Below are 22,865 nucleotides of genomic sequence, written 5' to 3' on the forward strand. Positions count from 1 at the left end.
TGACTGTGCGTGTTAAACTTGCTTAGTTTGTAAAGAGATGTGAGACAGAGATAATTGATTTGTTAAAGGTGCAGTATGTAGCATGTCTTACTCCAGTAGTTGCTATTGTTTCGCAATAAACAACCACCAGCTAGTCCGGATTCCAAGTAGCGGTTGGCGATACATCGAATATACTCGATGTATGGCGAGTTTTTCACGTACGATGGTTAAAATAGCTTTATCGTAACCACTGAGTATAAATTGCCATGGCAGTATTAAGCTGTCTGCACGTTATTGACTGTGAGTTTTTTTCCTCCCACATGCTGCAAATGCATCGTTAACCCCTCCCTTGCTCCCAACGGGAAAATTTTCTACCTGGCGCCCTGAGCTGGGCATGCGTGTTTATACCCCCAGATAGGAAAACATATGGTGCCAGCGGGAGTTTCAGATGAGCGAGGGAATGAGACTTTGGTTGAGATTTCACATGGATGATGTCGAACAAAACGCGCCAATTTGCGAAACATGTTGTAAATCTATTGCTGCAAAAGGTAGCAGTCGCACAAATTTATTCCACCAGCTGAAAAGGCATCCATTGCAAAATGGAAAAAAAATATTGAATGGTTGATTATACCAGTAGAGTATACCAGTAGTAATTTAGGCAATTTTAGGCCTCCAAAACCAAAATGACATTTGGTTTTGGAGGTTATTTGATCATATCGTGGCATAAATCGTGTATTGTTATATTCCTTCCTTTCCTCATATCGCTCAGCCCTAATTCTAAGTGATGCTACTTTTATTTTTTTGCCCTTTAGACTTCTATAATTTCTGCAGTACGTGGACAGAGTAATCTGCACAACCTTAAGAATCCTGGATGTTACACTTTCTCAATATTTTCTTCTACTTGGAGCCTATCCCAGCTGTCATAGCATGAAACACAGGATACACCCTGGACAGATCGCCACTCTGTTACAGGTTGGCGATCAACTCATAACCCATTCACACCTACAGCCGATTTAGAATCACCAATTAGGTTCCTAGTTGGAGGAAGACAGCTGCTTTTCTTTTTGAGTTTATCAGTTTAGTTCATCTTTTTTAGGCCTTACATATTCTACCTTTAAGCAAAGGAGTTGAAACTAGAGCATGCTATCGAGAATGACAGACTAAAATCAGTGTACTACATATTTTTGATCAAATACATAGCAGATACAGTAGATATGCATGTGCACAGGTATCCATGTAACATCTCACCCTCTGTCCATGTATATCTCTCTCTCAAACACACACACACACACACACACTTCTGTCTATATGCATTCATACTGGGAGCCTAACTATCGCCCCACAGGAATGCCTCACATACATACTCCAGCTCACATAAACTGCTGGACAAACACATACAGTCAGAGTACATGCAGCGTGTGCTTCTCTGCTAGTGTGTCAGCAGCGAGCACTGCCTAAATAAGGCAAGGCATCAGTTGGCTTATCAGCACCAGCCAGGAATATATACCCGTCCCAACACTGATATAGCAGCCCGCCATCTCACTCACACTATCATTTCTTCCAAATGTGTGTGTGTGCATGTGTGAGAATGCTGTATGTGTGTCCATACCATATAAATGGGATTTCAAGTAACACGTGTCTGTTTGGGCATAGAGAGATCAGATAAGACGACCATCATTTTGCTAGAGAACAAAGAAAGCGCAATGTGTACGGTGCGTTTGTGCCCCGGCCTGTTTGTTTGTCACCTGCTGTGGGATGACCTCAGCCACTCACCACCTGCCCTTTTTGTAGTGAGTTATAGATCATCCGGTGTTTCAACAAGTGAACAAAATAATCCCAACAGTCAGTACATCATGTAAGATTTCATCTTGGCTGTCCCTCAATGCTGCTTCAAATAGTCGCAGTGGTAAAGTTAGGTTGCTTCTTTCCCCCCCCCCCCCCCGTGTCTGCATTCGCATACATTTAATGGGGTACCGGTGCCACCCAGCTTCACACGCCTTTTAAAAAGCAAGTCAAATTTGGCTCTTTACGAAGTGACGGCGTGTACAGTAGCAACTGTAAGCATGTGAGGGGCTGCCAGCGATCCGAATCACGGGTCAGAGTAAAGCGAGCAGGATCATACATTATATTTATCCCACATTAAACCTCTCCCTCTCTTTTATTTATGGCAGTGCGATGGTGTGACGTAACACTGCGTTTTTGTTTGGTTTTTTTGCTGACAGAATCAATGCTCGTGCACTCACACACATAAAATAACCTGCCACGTGTGCCTCAGGTTATCTGCATCGTTATCATTAATGACCGGAGTCATTTCCCAGCTAGAGCTATTAAAGCTCTATAAATAATGTCGCTGAGGCAACGGCACATATATCATGACTTAGTTGAGCAAGTTTCACATGACCCACGGACCAAATCAAATTATACTGTGTAATGCAATATTTGTCTGTACTTCAACACATTACCAATATATTAAGTCACAGTAAGCGCTTCTGAAAGATGCCGGTGGATGAAAAGCATGCGAGCAGTTGAAGCAGGGGCTGAGTTTTTGTTGGCCGGACAACGTGGTTGAAATCATTATCACAGTATTAGTAAGGATATTAATATAGTGGACAATAGAGCGCTCCAGCAATTTCATTTATCAAAGTCAGTTTACTTACTTACTCAAGCTGTAAAAAAACAGCTGTTTGATGTCTTATGTGGCTCGGAGAGCTGAAAAACAATCCTGTGGATGTCATCGGGGTTATGTTGAAGTGGAGTTTGAAAGTTGTGGGTATAAGAAAGAAAAGGAAAAAAGTCAAGAGTGAGAGTTGAAAGCTTCTTTTCTCTCTCTCTCTCTCTCTCTACTTCCTTCTTAATATTTTTCCTCCCTGGTGGGAAACAGTAGGAAGGCGAGAAAGAACGATTTTTGGCACAAAATCAGTCCGCAGCCTCCAAGAACAGGAGTTCGTACCGTTTCCTGGCACCGTGAAGATACATCTTAACAAGAGTAGGAGGAATATGTGTAAATTAGGACTGGGATAGACTACATTTGCTGACTTACTGTAAGAAAGCTTTGTTCCACACATAGCAGAGGCTTGTTTTGCAGGATTGGGGTGTTGGGCTGTGTCCACAGCAGTGGCGATAGGATTGGGTTTCACCTACATGCCAGAAGTGTGTGACTGTGTCTTGTAATCTCTTGGAGAATGGCACATATTTCTGCAGCTTCTGGAGGAAGACTGAGATGAGTCAGCCAGCCAGGCAAAGAGGCAGGCAGAAGAAGGGAGTCATGTGGAGGCCGTGGCTGTTAGAGGTTAACTCATGTAGCTGTTCACCTGCGGTCATTAAATATTTAAAAGTACTCCCTGTACAGCTTATTTTTCCCATTCCTCTATTTCCTGTTTAGCTGCTCCTTAATTTAGTTTGTGATGAATGTCCTAGAATACTACATTTGCTTGGTTATTAACCAGCAGATAGATGGACTGCTTCTTCATTGTGGTGCATCATCTTGTCTAATTAATAGTGTATGTAATAGAAGTTAATGAGGGTTGGAATCAGTGGAGTAGGTCAGGTTTTGTATTACACACACACAGAGAAGCAGTGTTTCTGAAAAGTGAGCAACTAAGACTTCAGAGAATGGCGCACTGTGTGTGTGCGTTAATTTAAATAAGCTTTCCTGGGAAATATGTAAATGGGATCGTATGTAAAAGCAGCATCAGTCAGCTGTGGTTTATAATTCTTTGCTAGATTTCAGGAAGGCATCCTGGAGAACTGCTGATTGAGTGTAAATTAATGTTCGTGCAACTGAGTTTAATGCACTGATTTACGGGTTAACATCACCAGCAGGGAATAAACTTAACAGCACCTCAAAATAGTATCCACAGCATGTGGACTGTGACAGTCTCTCCAGTGCATTAATAGACTTTTACTCCGAAAGTTCAATGCTTTTGCCATATTTAGCCTTGCAGTATGTACGATACAGACAGTTCTGACTGTCTCTATTGGATTTTACAGTCAGTGATATAAATCCCTGCACATACAATATTTCTTTTACTTTTTACATTAGAACACAAAACCAACAACAAAATGCAACGTTAAAAACCAGCACAAAGATACTTAAAGTGATCCTACTTTTGAAATGTGTACAGGCTACAATGCTACAGGGCTGACTGCTTATCCCTGCCTTGGTTACGAGTTGGAGATTAGGCTGTGGCTGCTGGGCTGGTGTCGGCATGCTTTCAGCTTTGTCATCACTCTGGGTTCTTCGCTAGGTTTGTGTTAGCACGCTGTCTGTGCAGATGCTTGCAAACAGCCAAAGTTTTGTTAGCAACGTAACAGTTGTTTCCGCCTTTGATGCACTTTACCATCATGTTCTAGTTTGGTTGTTTTTTTGTGCAATAAAAATAAAAGTAATGTCTATATCCCGGCTCCTGAAAAGTTTTAGTAGTTTTCCTCCTCTGCACATAAAGTGAAATCAGCTGATTGTACTTTAAGAGCTCAGGAAGAAAAAGGGATGCTTGATGATTTTTTTATTCTATCAGCCCGAGGTGCAGGTACCTGAAGAATGATTGTAACACAAGCAATTACATACTTTGCTTAATAATTTTAGTATAACACATCACATGACCGTGTTGCTGAAAAATGTAATGTGATTACAAAACACGTCACTTTGGATCACCTTAAACCGAACCCTGAGTACGAGTGCAGCCACTGATATTCTTAACGGCTTATCCATCAAGGTCGTGTGGATGTTGGAGCCTATCCCAGCTGTGATAGAGTGAGAGGCAGGGGTACAAAAGGAACGGCTGTCATCCTATTACAGGTCCATTCTGGTCATTTTCTTCAACATTTGTATGGATTTTAAAATGACATTAAAATACATTAATCCAAAGTAAGATTTTCAAATGGGTTCAGTTGGCAGTCTAGTTTCATCTTTAAGGAGCTGGAACTAGAAAACAAAAGAATCAAACATCATTTATCAAAACTGCAAGTAATTCATCAGTAGTTTGCATTAAAATTCAAATTTCTGGGAACTCAACTCATTAAGTAACAAGTCAAAGTAATTTACATTACGTTAAAATCCTTAAAATTCAGTCCCCAATTACGTGGGTATGGCTGGTATGTTTACATGCCAGACACATTTTCACATGTATTTATATTTACCCTAAAGTCGCATAAAAAACAGGAATAAATGCTTTTAATGATAAAGAATGGCAGCAACAAACATTTAACAATAATTGCAAATGCCTGTTTATCTGTGGCACCAAGAACACTACATCTGTCATTTAAGTTTGTCTGAAGCAAATCTCAAAATCTCTAAAAGCATCTTTTTGTTTTTGTACCTACAGCTAACACAGCCATGGGTCTTTAACCTCTGGATACTGATGTGCCCCACTAAATCTGTTCAGCCACTCTGATTGGCTAGCTAGGCTGCTTTCACTCCAGCTGTTCACGGATTGGATTATAGAATTATCACTTCTATTGCTGAGTAAGAGTGTTGCTTTTCCACACAGCATCTCTTCCTGAAGCATGCATCCACTGTTGTAATCACATGTAGACATGATGCTGTGTGTGTGACCATACCCATGATGCATTTCTTTTAGTAGAAGGGAGTCTATAAGGACATTTCATCTGTTTCATCGCACTCTGGGAGATGTCAACAAGTTAAAAATAAGTAGATACTGGGTATTTCATTTATTTGCAAATGTATGATGCATGTGTATCCCCTATATTAAATGACTATTAAATGATAAGATGATTTAAATTCTGTTAACTTCAATTCAATTCAGTTTTTATATATACCTCCAAATCACAACAGTTGGCTCGAGGTGCTGTATATTTTAAAGTACAAACTGCAAAGAAAACAAAGAACACCCCAACAATCATGTGACCTCTATGAGCAAGCGCTTTGGCGACAGTGGGAAGGAAAAACTCCCTTTTGACAGGAAGACACTTTCAGCAGAAGCAGTCTCGGGGAGGGGTGGCCATCTGCCAAGACCAGTTGGGAAACATTTAACAGGATTTTCACAGAACAGCGTTGCAAGGGTGGGGTTATCGGGGCATGTTTGTAAGACTGCTCCATATGAGATGAATCATATCAAATCAACCTAAACTATGGCTCCAAATCCCATTCAAGAAGTCAAAGATCTTTAATTTCATTGCGCAGCTGCAAGGAGAATAGTACATTTTGCCCTTGAAGGTAGCAGATTTAAATACTTCCTGTAGGGTGACATGCTGTGTGAATTATGTGAATTAGTAGAAGCGGAGAATGAATCACATTTTTTTTCTGTACCGTCAATATGATGATTTCAGGTCTACATTTAATGAAATGTCACTGATAATGACAGAAGTGGTTGTTTAATCATTGAGATGTTTACAACTTAGCCGCCTACTTTTTCTAATCTGCGAAAAGACGGCAGCATTATCTGTTTACTACCTGGAAGTTATGGTGCTGTTCTGATATCGGTCTGGATAATTGCTACTAGTGTCCTGTGAGCTTCTTTTCATACACTAGGCATACTATTTCATGCGTGGCACGTTGATAAAATCGAATCAGTCAGCCACATGTGTTTTAATGCACTCAATTAGATGATTTAACTGATGCAGAGATTGACACGTAACATTAGCTGTTGTAGTTGCTGATAATGAGACAAGATTGCTGCAATAGGAGACTTTATGTGTCATTATCAGGGTTGGGGTTTTTTTGCACAGGTCTTCCGGCTAGTTCATGAAACAGCCAGAACATGCAGATTGCGTGAACCTTACATCACAATTTATTTAGCAGTGGGCAGATGTAACCTAATGCTAATGCTCTGCTTGGCTTTGCACTGAAAAGGAAATTGATGGGTGTGTGTGTGTATGTGTGTGTGTGCAGACAGTGGGGTGAATAGTGGCAAGAGATTGGAGGAAAGAGAGAACAGACCATAATTAAAACTATTCCTTAAGCTCAAGTGGTTGCCAGGCAATGTGACCTTTACTCGTGCAGGTTCAGCTTCGGATGTTGAGCGTCGTAGTTAAATTAGACACACCGTGGAGCAGTTGTTTGTTTGTGGGGAGGGGGGTGTTTTGTTTTTTTGTCAGCTATGTTACAAAGCTATGCATTATGCGAGTCAGTTTAAGTGCTTTTATTTCTATAGAGTTTAAAAATAGCTGTGTTGTGTCTGTTTGCACGTGCATAAACGCGTTCCCATACATTAGGCTGTGTGCTCGTTCATTTGCAGATTCATTAATACAGAGCAGATGCCTGGTTGGACAGCTCGCTCAAATGTCTCTGGTGGTTACCATGGTTACTGCCTCACCGCCGTCATCGTCATGTCAGTCATTTGATGATTTTCTTATAAATTAGCCGAGTGAAGAAGCGCCGTTAGTTTAACACAGTCATCCTCCAAGGCTTGTGCAACACGCCTGTTTCCAGTTGGAGATTTACCGTGGACTCCTATCAGCCATGTTTTCTTTAATGCAATAATGCAAGAGCAGTTTATAGTTGCCCTTTCTTTACACTTATTCCCAATAGACCTCATTAGGGCACATCTCATTAATTGGCCTTTAAGTTTTTCTTGCAGGTATAATCTGTGTTTATATGTGAGAGAGGGAGAGAGAGTAAACTGGAGTTAACGCAGTCATTTGTATGGGAGGTTGCTCGTTTTATTTAAGGTGCAGGTCAAAAGCTTTTGCGTGTATATGTTTGAATGTGTATATGATTGATGTGTATGCGTGCATAATGTTTGTATAATCGCCATGGCTTGATTTGCATGGGAGCCTTGTATGTGTGTTTACAATGTCAGTGTTGGAGCAGCTTGAATTCATGTTAAGCAACAGGAAAAACTATTCTTATCAGTTCTTATCAGTACTGATTATTCTGTAAAGGTTAATAAATATAGAATACTTTCCTTATTTTATCTCATATTATTTTAATGTGAATTTTAATGTTCAATGCACATTTGTTCTCCTTATATCTAATACAGCAACACAATTTAAATGTCAGCACTAATTCTTATACCAGAATCGTCTTTGTCCTAAATTTAAAATTGTTACACCTACTCTGTGGGACCATAGAAGGTATGTAAACTTTATTTTGTGTCTACTGTTAATTAAGGCAATTGCCTAATCAGCCACTCACATGCCAGCAACTCAGTGCATTTAGGCATTTAAACATGGACAAAATGACCCTGCTGAAGTTCAAAGTGAACATCAGAATGGGGAAAGAAGGTGATTTAAATGACTTTAAACATGGCATTGCATTTCAGAAGATGTCGATCTACTGGGAGTTTTCACACAATCCATCTCTAGGGTTTACAGAGAATGGTCTGAAAAAGACAAGATATGCAGTGAGCGTCAGTTCTCTGGGTGAAAAATGGCTTGTTGGTGTCAAAAGTCAGAGTAAAATAGCCAGAATGCTGACAGGCAGCATCTCTGAACAAACAACACTTGAAGCAGTTGGGTTACAGCAGCAGAAGAGCACACTTCTGTAAACTAAGAACAAGAAACTGAAGTTTTGATTCACACAGGCACACTGTGATTGGAAAGAAGATGACTGGAAAATCGCTGCTGATGAGTCTCGATTTTTTTTCTGCGACATTTAGAGGGTAGGGTCAGAATTTGGAATCGAAAGCATGGATTCAACTCACTCTTTATCAATGGTTCAGGCTGGTGCTGGTGCTGGTGGCGGTGTGGTATTGTGTGGGATATTTTCATGACACACTTTGGGCCTTTTAGTACGCGCCATGTCACCAAGCTCCAATCACCATTGGATCACCTTTGGATTGAATATGAAAATACCTCAAACTTTTAAATATCTAACATTTAATTGATATAGTGTAAGATAACCATTAATGAAATAGGATCTTGGTTCCATTGCTAACTTTTTCTAAGGATTGTATGTCATTCTTATATACAGGTTAGCTTGTGAGATATTTAATAACTACTTTGTCTTTTTACTGGAATTTTTTTTAAATTTGATGTCCCAGTATTTATTAGTAACTCATATTATTAGTTCCCGATCTCTTTTATGAGTTACTTGTCACTTTGTATGTATATAATATGTATAAAATAAATATTTAGGAAGACATAGGTGAACTGAGTGAATCTGAATTGACATATTTGTCAAAAGTCTTTTTTTCGTCATCAAGCCTCTCATATTTTCATTGCTTATATTTGCTTTTGCTCAACTGGAAAAACAAATATAAGCTGTTTCTCTGCTGCGAATTCTTTAGCCAACATCACTCCCTCCCCCTCTGTGTCATTAGCTGTATCAGCTGTGGCCATGTTTCACCAACAGTGTTGACACAGAGCTGAGGTCTGAATCCCCACCACTGCCCTTCACCAAAACCAGAGGGATCATCTCGGTAAGAGATTCTGTGTCACTCTCTCAACACGCCCAAGGATTCGTAACGGCACGAAGAGCGTATCAGGCCTTCAACATATCAGAGGTCCAAACATGTACCACAGATCAGTGCCGTGTTGAGAAGAACACGATAAAATCCTGATAGATTCACATACCTGCATGTTACGCCCGTTACCCGATGAGGGTTAGGCGAGGTGGAGGGTTCACTTTATAGCTCTTGAGTAGAAAATACCAGCGGGAGATTAGGTCTGTTTGTAATCCACAGCCAAAAATGTTGGCAGAGTTTGGGGATTTTCCTGTTTAATCAAAACTGATTCTACTCATTCTTCTTCCCAGAAATGAAGTCTGTTTGGGAACAGCTTCTCAGTTTGTCTCTACCTGTTAGTTCAACCTCTATGAAAAATACAAAATCTGAGGGGGAGGAAAAAATGATGTCATGATGGCAGAAATCAGAAATTGGCAAATAGTACAGAATCATTGCTATTTTTTCCACACATATTTAACCCCATGTTTACTCGATTAATTGCAGGACTTTATTTTATATACTCCTCTTATTGTACGCATAGTCAACAGATGTTAAACATTGGTTGCCTAAACACTGTCACATGCTACCTACATATCACACCAACGGGAGCTGCTCTATCATGGAAACCCGTGTCATGAAGCTCCAGGCACACAGTTTTTTTCGCTGATGTTAATTCCAGAGGAGGTTTGAGCCTCTCCAGTCACTGAGTCTTCGTAGACGTGTATGGATAGGTCTGTGCATACTGTGGCATATCAGGGAGAACAAAGCTTTCAGTCTGACAGTGAAATAAAAACAAAGATTTCTTTATTTGTCCTTAAAAAAGAGTAACAGTACAAAAAAAAGGCAATACAAAACAGAAGAAAGGACCGAGCACAGAGCCCATCCCCTCCAAACATCAGTACAATACATGTTATCAGTCAGACATGAGCGTGCATAAATATTTCCATTATACAGCAACACAGCTCTCTCTTCAGCATAATGTTAGCTTATCTCATAATAACAGCCACTCCATCTTTCCCTTTGAACTATTGTGTCCCCCACTGCTGCAGCCCCTGGTAATATGAGCCAAGGCCTCAGTCCGAGAATAATTCCTGAATAATTTCAGAGTCGGTTTTAGCTAACCGCTAATGGTGTTAGTCATGCTTGAGTAATCCTGAATTAGCACCAGCCGGGAATTCAATAGCAGCCTTGCATGGATATATGTGCGGGGCGAGCTAAGTGCTAATTTGTCCAGACTGTCTGTGCTGCTGCTTTGGAGTGGGGATTGTTTGGCCAAGATATAGGACAGCAGTTTCTGTTCATTTATTATATCCTTTCATGCACTGATTTGTGCACTCAGAGCAGACAAATGGAACATGACCCTTGCTTTGTAGTAGCAATAGTTTGCTCTTGGTTGTGGGCAAATAAAGAGAGTGATGGAGTTTAAAGGATAGCTGTTGTCTATCACAGACAAGGTAAAGACTCATCTAATATCTTGTACTAGTAAGCATTCCAGTTAAGCTATCAAGCTTGGATTGAGGGGGAAGGGGAATAGGTTAGTGTGGTAAAGAGCAGAAAAATGACAGAAAATAAAAACAGGATGGGTGCAGAGGGGACCGAAAGGCAATAGAGGGGTTCAAAACTGTGCCAGCATATGTGAAAGAGATTTCTCAAATAGGCTATAGCCTAGGGAGTGATGGACTGAAGCCTTACTATTGGGAATTTGCACACACACACACACACACGCAACAGGCGCATACACACATAATACTGTATTCAGCACGCGACCGAGGCATAACAGCCCTTATAGCGTGATGCACCGTGCTGCCTGTGGCCTGAGGACTGAAATTTAACCCTACAGTAAAATTAGAGGGGCTGAGATGCATACCTCAGCAGTTCTAAATGCCGAAGAGTCTTTAAAGGGGCAGCCTCTCGCCCCCTCTTTCTTTCTCTTGCTCCCACTTTTCTCCTTTGGCTCAGTTATTCTCTCCTTCCCCCCCTTCTTTTTCTCCCCCATGTTTCAAATACACACAGACAGAAAGACCATCCGCCACACTCGCTGCCAAACTGACTCAACTGTTTTCACACTCTTGATTTGTCACATTAATGAAACAGCCAGCCGCAAGGCTTTATCAATATCATCTCGCAGATGACGCTCCAGAAGGAGTCACTTCAAGGTTTTGCACCCTTTTAAGGCTTTGTCCAAATGTCTACAAACTGCCAAGTGTGTCTGTGCGTGTGCAAGCAGGCTCCCCAGCATCCCCGCACAGGTCTGTCTGCACAACCCAAAAGCTAGACGTGAGCAGGTGTTGCTTTGTATTCATGGGCAGACTGTCTTACAAGTCGCCGCTCCAAAAACTTTCTCCAAGGTCACTCCTGAGTTTGCGTTTGTTTGTTGTTTACCCAGGGTTTTTTTTTTCATTTCCTCTACCATGGCAAAGACAGTGCATTTCATTTCATAATGTGTGAAGAGTTTGTTTTCATGCGTACTTTGGCTCTCTGTTGGAAGGATTTGCATGCCACTAACTGGCTGGGGTGATGCATGCTGTACAGAGAGCTATCATCTGCTCGGTGAAGCATTTTGCTGTCTTTCTGCTCAGATTTTTATGGCTGCAATTCTCACAGCTCATTACCTCATCGGGAGCTCCTATTGGGGAAAACCCTCTAATATATCTACAGGGTGATCTAGATGTTTCCCTCGGAAGCAGGAAGATGAATGAATCCGCAAAAGTCACATGTAAAAAGTGAACAACAGTGAACTGTCCATGTGTACAGTGCAAGTTTAATTAAGTTGCTATATGTCAGGCAAAAAAAAAGAACCATGCATTTCATCTCCGTCTTCGACATGCCCATGTTTTCTCACCTTCCATTTCACTCTCCTCTTGTCCCAGTGCTCTATCACACCTCTACTCCCATCATTCTCCGCCTGTCACCTCCCACCACCAGATATCCTGTCTGGGAACAGTCTGCATCACTTCCTCTGCCTGGCCATGAATTAATGCCCACTCCTCTGTGAAGATCCTTAGGACATGCCATGGGCATGCTGTATACATTCGAGGCACATTCATGCTTCCATTCACATAGCAGGATATTTCACACATTGCAGAAATAGAAGCCTCGGTGTCCTTCTGATAGCATGTGCGGCGAGCAGTATGCATGTCAGTGGTGTGATGTAACTGGAATGCTTTATTGTCAATTTTTAGCTGCCGTAGCTTTCCTGAGGAAGACAATGAATGCTACAGTTGGCCTAGTATGAGCCACACCAGTGAAATTCCTGTAGCGCAGCAAGAACCGAGACTTTATGAGTTATACTGTTAGAGATTCTTGAATCCGAATTTTTATCTGCAGCTGGTCAAACATACCCTCAGCATGTCCTTTGTCTGTTTGCTTATTTCTTGGTTCCTCATGAATTTTAATATCTTAATGTTCCTGTCCTCTGAAACAGGACAGCCCCAGAGTCCAAGGACAGAAATAGAGACATCTGTCCGGATGGGGTCACTCTAACAGCAAGGCGGTGGGAGGGAGGGGAGGAGTAGGGATGCAGAGTGATGATGGCATGAGCCAATAGACGGATGAAGCAGGATCGGGGGAAAAAACAAAACAGGAGCATTGATTGAAAGAGAGAACACAGGACAGTGCGAGATAGATGGAGAGGAAGAGGGATGAGTGGGGTTAAGCAGGGCAGCGGGCACAGCTGTCAATTCTTAAAGTGATACTTGAACTTCCCATCTAGATCCTCACGTTCCTCGTTGCACTTGTCTCATATCACTTGAGCATTTTTTTTTTGTCACTGTCATTTTTAGATTTAAGTGAGTAATCAACTTTAATTGATGATCTTTATGTGTTTGTTTGGTGTCTTTATTTTTAAATAACCGCAGTGGTAGAAGAGAGGGAGAGAGACATCTTCATTCCCTGGCACAGAGATACTGCCTATAGCCATGGTTTGCGTGTTTTCACATGTGGACACGCACAATACCTCTCAGCTGAGTTTTTTTTAAGGCTTTGTTAAGCTGGTCACCCTTGGCCTCTCTCTGCTTCATCACAGCACATTTCCATAATACCCCTATATTGATCTCAAAACATGTTGCTCTTCTGTCTCTTGATTTTTTTTATGTTATTTTATGTATAGATCTGAAAAAGGTTTAAATACAAGGTTCTTTGATGATTGATGACAGATAAAGAGCAGCAGGTTACGCTGGCACTGCCCACCAGTGTGCCCGTTATATGTCTGTGTTGTTACTGTGGACATGGTGGAGAGCAGCTCTTCATTGTTTCCATTTTTCTAACACTTATTTTTGTTTATGCATTCACAGAACAGCCCATGCTAGGACAAAAAGTGAGGCTGCAGACCAGGCCGCGATCTCTGCGGTGCATGAATCTGAAATTGCCAGGGCGGTTGCCCGGGAGCTCTCACCCAACTTCTACCAGCCAGGTAATCTTACTTGTGTCCTTGTTATGCTTCATGTTCCCATCACAGGCTTTTAGAGTGTGTTAATTATCTACCATTACTATTTTATGGTCGGAATACAAAACAGACTGCAGGTGTGCTAAACCAGCACTGAATCTGCAGTTAAAGCAAAGACTGTCGCAGGAGCCCAAATGTGATTCACACCCATCGGTGGGACATTGAAAAAATCAAGCTGATCTAAAATCCAACAACTAATTTGTCCATGAAAACACATTTTTGGGACTGGGTAATGGGTAAGGGGTTGGGTACTGTGTGTGAATGATGGTATTTGCATAGTTTTAGGGTTGTTTACACTGACTGTGTGTGAGTAAGTAATGAGCTTGTTCTGGGTGCACAAAAGAGCAGGGACTGGAGTTCTGGGTCTGTAATCGAAGACTAGAGGTACTGAAGATGATTTGTAGCACCACAATGGAGGACTGTGTTTGTGCTTAGACAAAGCACAGTCGGCTACTGTTTTCTGGCCGAAAGCTTTGTCTTAGCCCTCAAAGGCCTGCAGTAACAGCTCAGATATGCCTGCTAAAATTTGCAGTGATAAACTCTGACCAAAAAAAAGTGTGAATGTAAAACATTTCTGTTCTTTTTTTTGCATTACATAAACTCGTCCTTTGGTGGAGTGTAGAAATGGCTTATGGGTGCTTGTGAGTTAAATCAGTAAAGGTCTTTTGTTCCTAATACCGGACAGGAATATCTTCTATCTACGTGAAGCATGACCAGCTAACCCTTTCACACTATACACTAGTTCACAGTTGAGACGTCAACTCAACTCTTTATGTAATTTACAAGATAAGCTGAGCTTTAGGGTCATATCCTACTGTATTAATAGTCAGAGAGCGAGGTGTGTTTTTGCTAAAAACCTTGTGGTGCAGGTGGGCTCCAGGTAAAACACTGAATGCACACCTTTTTATTTTTGTTTTGTTTATTTATATTTACAGTGTAAGACCTATACTATGCTTTCCTCTTCCACTTGGTGTAATATATTTACGCCTATGAGCTAGTGACCTTGGGTGTTTGCCAGAAGCCACCGCAAAATAGAGGGTGAGAAATAGATTGACAATGGGACCCATTCAAGCATGTCCCTTCACTAAGCCGCAGAAATGGCCAGCCAGGGAGCTAGAGACATCGGGAGACTTGTTTGTGTTGTGGAAAACAGTGGTCATGCTTGGCAGGCTGGGTGATCTCCGGGTTCACAAGTCTGTGCGGAGAGTGTCCTTGCCTTATAAGTCAGATCATGAATGAGAGAGTGGCCGATGTCATAATAATGTGCGGCGCAGGGCGACATCTGAGCCGCAGCATTTAAACGTTCAAGTTACGTAAGCGTGTCTGGTAAACCCAGCTGACGGCCAGAGGGGCACCTGCAAAGAGTCAAATCGCGTATTAATTTATATCTTGTTTATGAACAAGCTGGTTTTTGTAGAGTCTAGCTCAGATTTTCTAGGATTGTTGCTGGTTTGTGCTCTGCCCTTTTGCTAATTAGGTCATGTTCGAGTGTAAATAGCTACCCCTATTTGCAGCTTTTTTGTAAGGCGACTACAGCAGTTGTTGCTCTCAATTATGGAAAAAGTTATTTAGAATATTTTTTCTGTTATAACCTTGTTTGTCATGATGTTACAGTGAGGCAAAGATGTTCAAACTCAAATCCTCTAGGGTAGCAACAACGGGCCCAAGCCCCCTGTTGTTCATAACTGGCATTTTGTACTCATAGGAGATTATCACCAAGATTAGGAGTGTGTACTTCAAAAGCAATGTGAGGGTCATAGGGAACGGGACCCTGACCTTTATGATTGATTCACACACAGCACCCTGGAGGGGCAGTAGAGTGGGTTAGCTGGGCGTGGCCTGTGGGGTGACGTTAATTGGGCTATATTTGGTGCCGATGTGTGCTCACTGGTGTCTAATGGAGACATAGCTGAAATCCTTATGCACTGAGACGAGCTCAGTCCCACACTCGCCCCCTCCATTGGGCCAAGGCAGAGCAGCTGTTCCTTCCTTCAATGGGTCATAGAGGGTGTGGAGTATGGGGGATGGGGTTGCTGGAGGGTGAGGGGACCAGCAGGGGTCCTGCTCTGCCCTGTTTGACCCGGTCAAGGTGCACTTGGACCTGGCGGAACCATAAAAGCCTCGACCTGTCAAGGCTGAAAATCAGACGTGGGCAGGTGCTGCTGTTTATTCATAGCAGCAGGTGTGCAGTAAGTTTCACCGCAGTAGCTCATGTGAAGTTTAAAGTAAATCAGAACCTTCTTTTGACTTTCAGGGATACAGGATATAAATTACCTTACGTGACTGACCAGATTTCAAAAACTATTTATGTGTCCCACTTTTTTGAAATGGTCGTAATCAAAAAGTAGAATAAGGCAGACAGGCAGAGACAAAACATTGCATTACGGTGGTGATATATTACTGCCAGTCCCTCCTGTCAGCGTGTGTGCATGTGAGGCCTTCAAGGTTCTTCTTTGCATGTGGGCTTTTGTAAACAAAGCGCAGTCAGACAGTGATCACATTCACCCATTAGCAAATGACAGTAGGGAAATCTTTTATTTACATAATTTCAAATGCATACAGATGGGTAACAAATCAAAAGGGAAAAAAAACCTAAAGCATATTAGCAATGTGTTGAGCCTCTCTGGAAACCTACTGAAGGGATTGAACATGATTCGTCTAAAATATATAGAGAGAGTAAAGAGGCTAATATCTGGTGACTGTAAAAACCATAGCATAAAATATTCATCCCTTTTTTATACTCATAAAAGCATTCAGTGACCCCCTTAATGCCCTGTGAATGGGGGTACTGTAATCCTAGAAAAGACCACTTTCTTTATCGAATAGGTGATCACGGAGAAATGCCTTGTATTGATTTGCAGTGATCCTTCCCTCTAAGTGGGGGACAAGTGGATCCAAGCCTTGCCATCAAAATCCCCTCACAGCGTGTCCTCATAGTGCGGGGTCAAGGGTTCAGCTTTTTCTTTAGTTTGTCACTAATTTCTGCATGTGTCTGCGTAGGCTATGTAGCCGTAGTGAATGTAATCTGGCCAAACAATAACAGCTCCCTCTGCCCATCTGCCAGTGTGAGTAGGAGGAAGAAAGAGAAAATCTCAAAAGCTGCAAATGGAGTTATGAATCTTAAATCTAACCGAGCAAGCTGAGATCCCAGCACATAGAACAGACTTATACATGTACAACGCATGTATAACGCAGTATATCCAGTATATCAAACAAAAGCAAATGAGTCGTCAAAGCAGATAAACCAGGAATTTTCATTTAACTACCGTGTGGAAAAATAAAGCTAGGTGGCAAAGTTTGCTATGTGGAAGTGTGCATTTCCATGTAGACCTGTCATCATTCATCCAAAAACTCTTGACTCCTATGAGCCTTAAGCTGAGGTGTACTCAGATGTACAATGGCAGCAGATGTGTAATCGCATATACTGTACTCCACCCCCCCCCCCGCCCGCCTCCCCCCATTACACATAAACATTGATGCCCACACTTACCCCGGCCCCAGGCTTTTCCCCCTGCTACCGCTGTTCATCTCATATTAAGGACAGGGCTGGTTAGGTCTTAAGCAGCCAATCTGTTGTGTTTTGTGTGTGTGTGATCTTGTGCGTGTGGGTGCCAGAGAGAGGGAAAGAGCGTGTGTTTTGCTAAGAGTGCAGTGGAGCAGAAAATGTGCTGTGGATTAACATAAACTGAACTGGCATCCTGCAGCTTAAACAAAAGCTCGCATTCAAATAAACCTCAAAGATACAACAGTCGTGTGAGAAGAAAGTAAAGTGTTTGAGTTATTGAAAATAAATAAGTTGAGGATACAAAAAAATCTCCCTAATGCTGAAACTTGCATTTTTATCTGTGTTTGTATCTCAAGTATTTTTGTTTTGGTCATGGCTGGGTATCATGGCCTATTTTAATGACCCTCTTTGAGAAGGCTGCAGACTCAGCCCAGTTGATCAATGTTCGCAACGGAAAGAAACACCACAGCCATTTGGGTAACCAGTACATGTTCCAGCTGACCTGGCAGGATTCCTTGGAAGAGCAGCTCTAATAAATCTTCACTAACTTGTCAAGAGGATGTAGACTTCCTGAAATATCTACAAAACAATCATAAATATATCCTGTACATTCACAAGTGTTATTTTGAAACAGGAAAAGCATGATCGGCATAGTTTGGAATTGAGCATGGCTGCAGAAGTGTAGATTTTCCTGACGCCCAGTGTTGTGGTCCTCTATCTGTTTGAGGCTGTGGTGTTGGGGAGGGCGGAGTGTTTAAGTGCCAAGAACCATTCAGAAAATGCCTGGAACCTCTTGAAGGAATCCGTCCCCATCCATAGTGAAATTGCCTGGATCCGCCCACGAGGCCCTAACTCTTGTTGAGCTATGGTGTGAAATTAAGCTCAGCAGATATATTAAGCCCCACAGATGTTCAAATGTCCCCATGTCTGTTTGTAGTGGGTCTTATTGGTTGTGGTGGCTATGAAACAAATTAGGCTGCCACGCAGCTGAAAAGTACTTTGGGCTTAAGAGTACTGAGGCCCGAAAGATTCCCCAGTAAGGCCGATTACACTCATATGAGACTGGATAGACTTGTTACCTTCTGGATTTGCGTAATTGTTCCAAGAACTGATGAGTGGCAAATGAATGTTAACTCTTTGAGACTAAATCGTACTGTGCAAGCTTAATTGGTGTCAGGCATGTATGAGACAAGACTGATCTCTGAGATCAACCATTTTCCAGCTCAGTGAGTCTGTGCTGAACGAGTCAACGTGCAGATAGAGCATAACAGCCAAATTTTTTTTTTCTATAACTCCTTTATTTATTTCTATCATATGGAATGCAGAGAATCATTTTCTGCTCATACCGCCTGATATACTTCAAACAAAGCAACATTATCCCTCCTCTTAGTCACTCTGACACCATCTAATTCAGGCGAAGGGGAGAAAAACAGGCGAACAAAGAGCTTAATGTCTCTAATAAATGTTAATTCAGCAGGAGAACAGAAGGGACAGATAAGGTGCCACTTTACCCACATGCGAAATTACATTTACATTCAGCTATATTGTCTGCACGTTAAAAAGGATATTAGAGGAGATTTCAACATCTACATAGTTGAAAGAGAAGTTTTCATTTAGTCTCAAAGTCCGTTAGCGTCCACTAACCCAGGCAGTCCAAAAGCTCTTTCTGTAGTAAAAGGAATGATCTTCCTCGCATCAAAGTGTGTCAGTGCTGTACCTCGGGGTCACCTCTCATTATCTGCGTGGCCATATTGGATGCTAAGAACTGAAAAGACTTTCCAGGAAAGCGACATACTGATAAAAGAGAATAACTGATGATGAAGATGAGCTTGCAGGGGAGGCTTTCTTTGTGAAATGGTGTTTGTGACCTTGCATTAATCAGTCCATTTCTTTCTGTCTCCCCGGGACCCTCTTTTCTAGGCTTTGCGGAGTTATTGAATTTCAATATAATGTTGATGAATATTTTATTTGAAAGTTTAACTGCGCTTGAGGGTAGATGTGGTTTAAATTTCATCTGTGTGTTGAAGGCAAACAGTATGTCACGTTAATGCGTTTTACCTGTCTCCCCCATTCAGGTCCCGACTATGTAAAACAGCAGTTAAAGGAGCCAGTGGAGATTAAAGAGGTCCCTGTTGAAAAGAAGGACAGCTCTCCGAGAGATTCTCCCCACTTTTACCGAAAAGGCACAACGCCTCCCCACTCTCCTGCGACCAGCCCTGCAACCACACCGCCGCCCTCACCTCAATCCAGCAAGAAGAAAGGACAGCTCACCAACAACAGCACCAGCCGCAAAACCAGCAAAGAAGAAAAACCTTCCCGCAAGATTAGCAAAGAAGAGAAACTAAGTCAGAAGACCAGCAAGGATGAGCGGTCTAGTAGGAAGCTGAGTAAAGAAGAACGGCAGCCTGTCACCGATGGGCCCAAAGCTTCTCAGGCCCAAATCGAAGCTCCACCTAAACCCACTAAAGTTCAGCAACCCACCCCAGCATCTGTGCCCCCTTCACAGCCTCCTGCAATTCCAGTCAATGGCCAGCTCCACACTGAATATCACAGTTACTACGTCAAGGCCCCTACAAGGGTCCCTCCACCCCCAGAACCTGAGGATCCAGAAGAAGAGCCTAGTGCCCTGGCTTTGGCACGTATGCCCCCACAACCCCCTAGATCTTTTAGTACACCTACTCCTAAGGCAGCATCTATACGGGAGAGCAAGAGCGACCAGAAACTCAGGAAGCAGGATTCTCTAAAGCCAAAGAGCCTCGCAGACACAAAGAAAGCAAGCATGGAAATTGCAGAAAGCACGGAAGAAACAGTAAGTGACAGGATGGGAAAGTGTGTGTTAAAGCAAAGGTTTTGGAAAAATATCTGACTTAAACACACATTTGTGCTTTTTTGCTGAAAGTTGTGTTGTAAATGAGAAGCTACACCCAGTAGTGGATTAGCTTAGTTTAGCACAAAGGTGGGACACAAACACATATCTCATTAACCAATTTTCTGTCTAAAGCAGGTTTAAATATCAGACTCATTCTAGGTAGCTTCTGGAGTAGTTGTCTGATGACTAATTCCAGTTGAAAGTATGAAATAATCACTGATTACCCAAACTTTTAATCTTGTATTGTACTAAGCTAGAACTATAAATCTGAACTGCAACAACGCTTTGAAAGATAAAGGTAGCGTGATACCCTCAATACCACTTTTTCTTTGTATTTTATTGATTCAAATTCATGTTTTGACTTTGAAACATGGCCTGTATATAAAAGATGGATGTCTGCAAACGCGAAAGAGGATGAAATTATGGAACTTGGAAACTGCAATATGACAGTTTTTCTTCCCACATGAGTTGATGACTTTATGACTTGAATAAACATTTACCTAGGAGTTGATGAGCTCAATTGCTAGTTTAAAGTCTTATTTAATACAGCATGACGTTCATTTAATACTTGTGTAAATCATTTAAAATAAAATAGATGCTAAATCAGGATGTGCTTTAGGGTAGACTTTCCTGGATTTTTTAAAACTTTTTCATTTATGTCACTTGTGACATTTGGTTTGAAAAGTCTTAAATGTCCACAATGCTAGACTCTAGGCTCAGTGAATCAGTGGGTGGTGTCATGGTAGCAACGCCATCTTTTATATACAGGGATGCTAACACGTTACACGTTGAGGTCTCATTACAGTACATTTGATTCCCTACTGTACGATTTTTATATATTTTGTCATTTTTTGCAGGGTCCTAACTCAATCCTTGTTGCTATGGTAATGCTGTTGAATATTGGCCTCGCAATTATATTTGTCCATTTTCTGACATGATGATGCTGTGTCTCAGGTAAGTGGATTTACTGTATTGTTTCATCCCATATTTGCTCTCCAACAGAAATCAATGATCACAGCATGAATTAATGTCTCGTCTCCTTGATGCGCCTCAGCGTGCATCTGAAATGTGACAGGGCTCAATTAAATCCAGAAAGTTACAAACAAACTGTCTTATGTTCCAGCGGAACCATGGCAACTGGTACAGTTGCATCGTCGGCCTTGAAACATGAAAACGCCGCCAGTGAAACACGGGGATGGCCAAAGGAATCAGCATGAAACCGAAGAGAATCGAGAGGAAGGCAACGATAACACCAACCTTACACTGGCCTTGTTAGGGGCCAGCCCCGTGAATTAGCACTCCTTTGGCTTCTCTAAAAGCTAAAGTGAAATGTTGTGTCTAGTGCGATAAAGAAAATGTTTAAAAATTGCAACCAAACATACGCAATCTAAAAAAAAAATATACATAAAATGAAAAAAAAAAGAAGACGTAATTGAAACCCACACATGTGCTGATCCAAGCACAGGTCTCTGTAGCCCACTTCCACTGCCTTGGCAGCGATAGCAGTGGGCTGACGGACTGTGCTGGAAGAGTGTGGAGATGCACTTTTAGATGACGGGAGCAAACAGCTGCCTTTCTATTTTGCCATCTGACGTTTTGATGGGGAGATGTGAGCCCGGCTCGAGGGTTGGGGGAAGGGGTTGAAGAGGGGGGAACGGTCGCAGCAGGAGTGCGCTTTGGGTGTTTGGAGAGTTTTCTGGGGTTCTAGCCACTCTTGCAAGAGGAAAGTGGGCATGGCCGCTGCCAGCAGTCAGTGCTAGCACGGTCACTAGCCAGTCTTACTCTGTTAACCCAAACATCACTGCACCTTTCTCAAGCTCCGTCCTTTGTGATCCAGGATACACTGCTTTGAAACACTCCCCGTGCATGGTACAGTTTTGAACACTTTGTTTTTCTTTCTTTTTTGTTCTAACGTAGTTTTTTGTTCATAGATGTTCTATCAATGTTGGTTACCTGCCGTCATTTGCTTGTAGAAATCTGTTCTCTTCTCAGAACTAATAAATACATTTTGCTTTCCCTTTGTTCATTTCCAACAATTGAGCTGTAATTTGACGTTACACAACCACGTAACTGAAAGTGCAATATGTTTATACTTTCAAAAGGTTCGAGTATGGCCATTATGAACATCCTTTTTTATTTCCATTTATTTTGTGAGACTCGCATCTTTTTAATAGGCTGGTTTTGAGAGAAGTGGTAATTGACAGCAGTCATTATGATTAGGAAAGCAGTACTTTAGAAGCTCGCTCACTCTGAGGGTAACAAATGTCTTATTTATGAAATCGGAAGGAAAATTATTTCATTGTACACGCGTAGACCATTTAGCTTGGATTTCGTCACTATTCTTTGCTTTCACTATACCGATAAGATGCAAAAACGCAGCTCGCACAGCTGCTTGTGTAAGCCCAGAAATGCTTGCTTGCTTATGAGACTGGATCGAGACAGTTTTGTGGACAGTTTATTCAGGTCAAGGCCATGGGGAATGTGGCTGCAGGGAGAAGAGAGATGCCTTCAAAAGTCTTTAACAGTACTACTGTTTACCTCAAAAATGATGAGGAAGCGGGGGGGGGGGAAAGAAATGCCATCCTTGTCTTAACTTTGTTGTATGTGGGAAATACTCTGACTGTTGTCATCACCTGAACCATGCTTTTAACTTGCCTCATCGTAGCTGCTTGTAGTCTTTGTTGCAGGTATGGCATGAGTTTCTTTGATTTTCAAAGTGGTTAT

The 22,865-nt window shown here is 41.9% G+C and overlaps 1 protein-coding gene across 1 annotated transcript in view; it reads left to right on the plus strand.

Annotated features, from left to right (window-relative positions):
* Nucleotides 1-21,310, plus strand: part of jph1a (junctophilin 1a) — a 30,138-nt gene extending 8,828 nt beyond the window's left edge. Inside the window, exons 4-7 of the mRNA XM_026179450.1 lie at nt 13,616-13,734; nt 19,348-20,081; nt 20,999-21,095; nt 21,265-21,310. Of these exons, the coding sequence (XP_026035235.1) occupies nt 13,616-13,734; nt 19,348-20,081; nt 20,999-21,079 (934 nt within the window). The 3' untranslated portion in view covers nt 21,080-21,095; nt 21,265-21,310. The remainder of the gene's footprint in view (nt 1-13,615; nt 13,735-19,347; nt 20,082-20,998; nt 21,096-21,264) is intronic.
* Nucleotides 21,311-22,865: the final 1,555 nt, after the last annotated feature.

The sequence above is a fragment of the Astatotilapia calliptera genome, chromosome 9, assembly GCF_900246225.1.
Source record: "Astatotilapia calliptera chromosome 9, fAstCal1.2, whole genome shotgun sequence".
Taxonomy (NCBI): Eukaryota; Metazoa; Chordata; class Actinopteri; order Cichliformes; family Cichlidae; genus Astatotilapia; species Astatotilapia calliptera.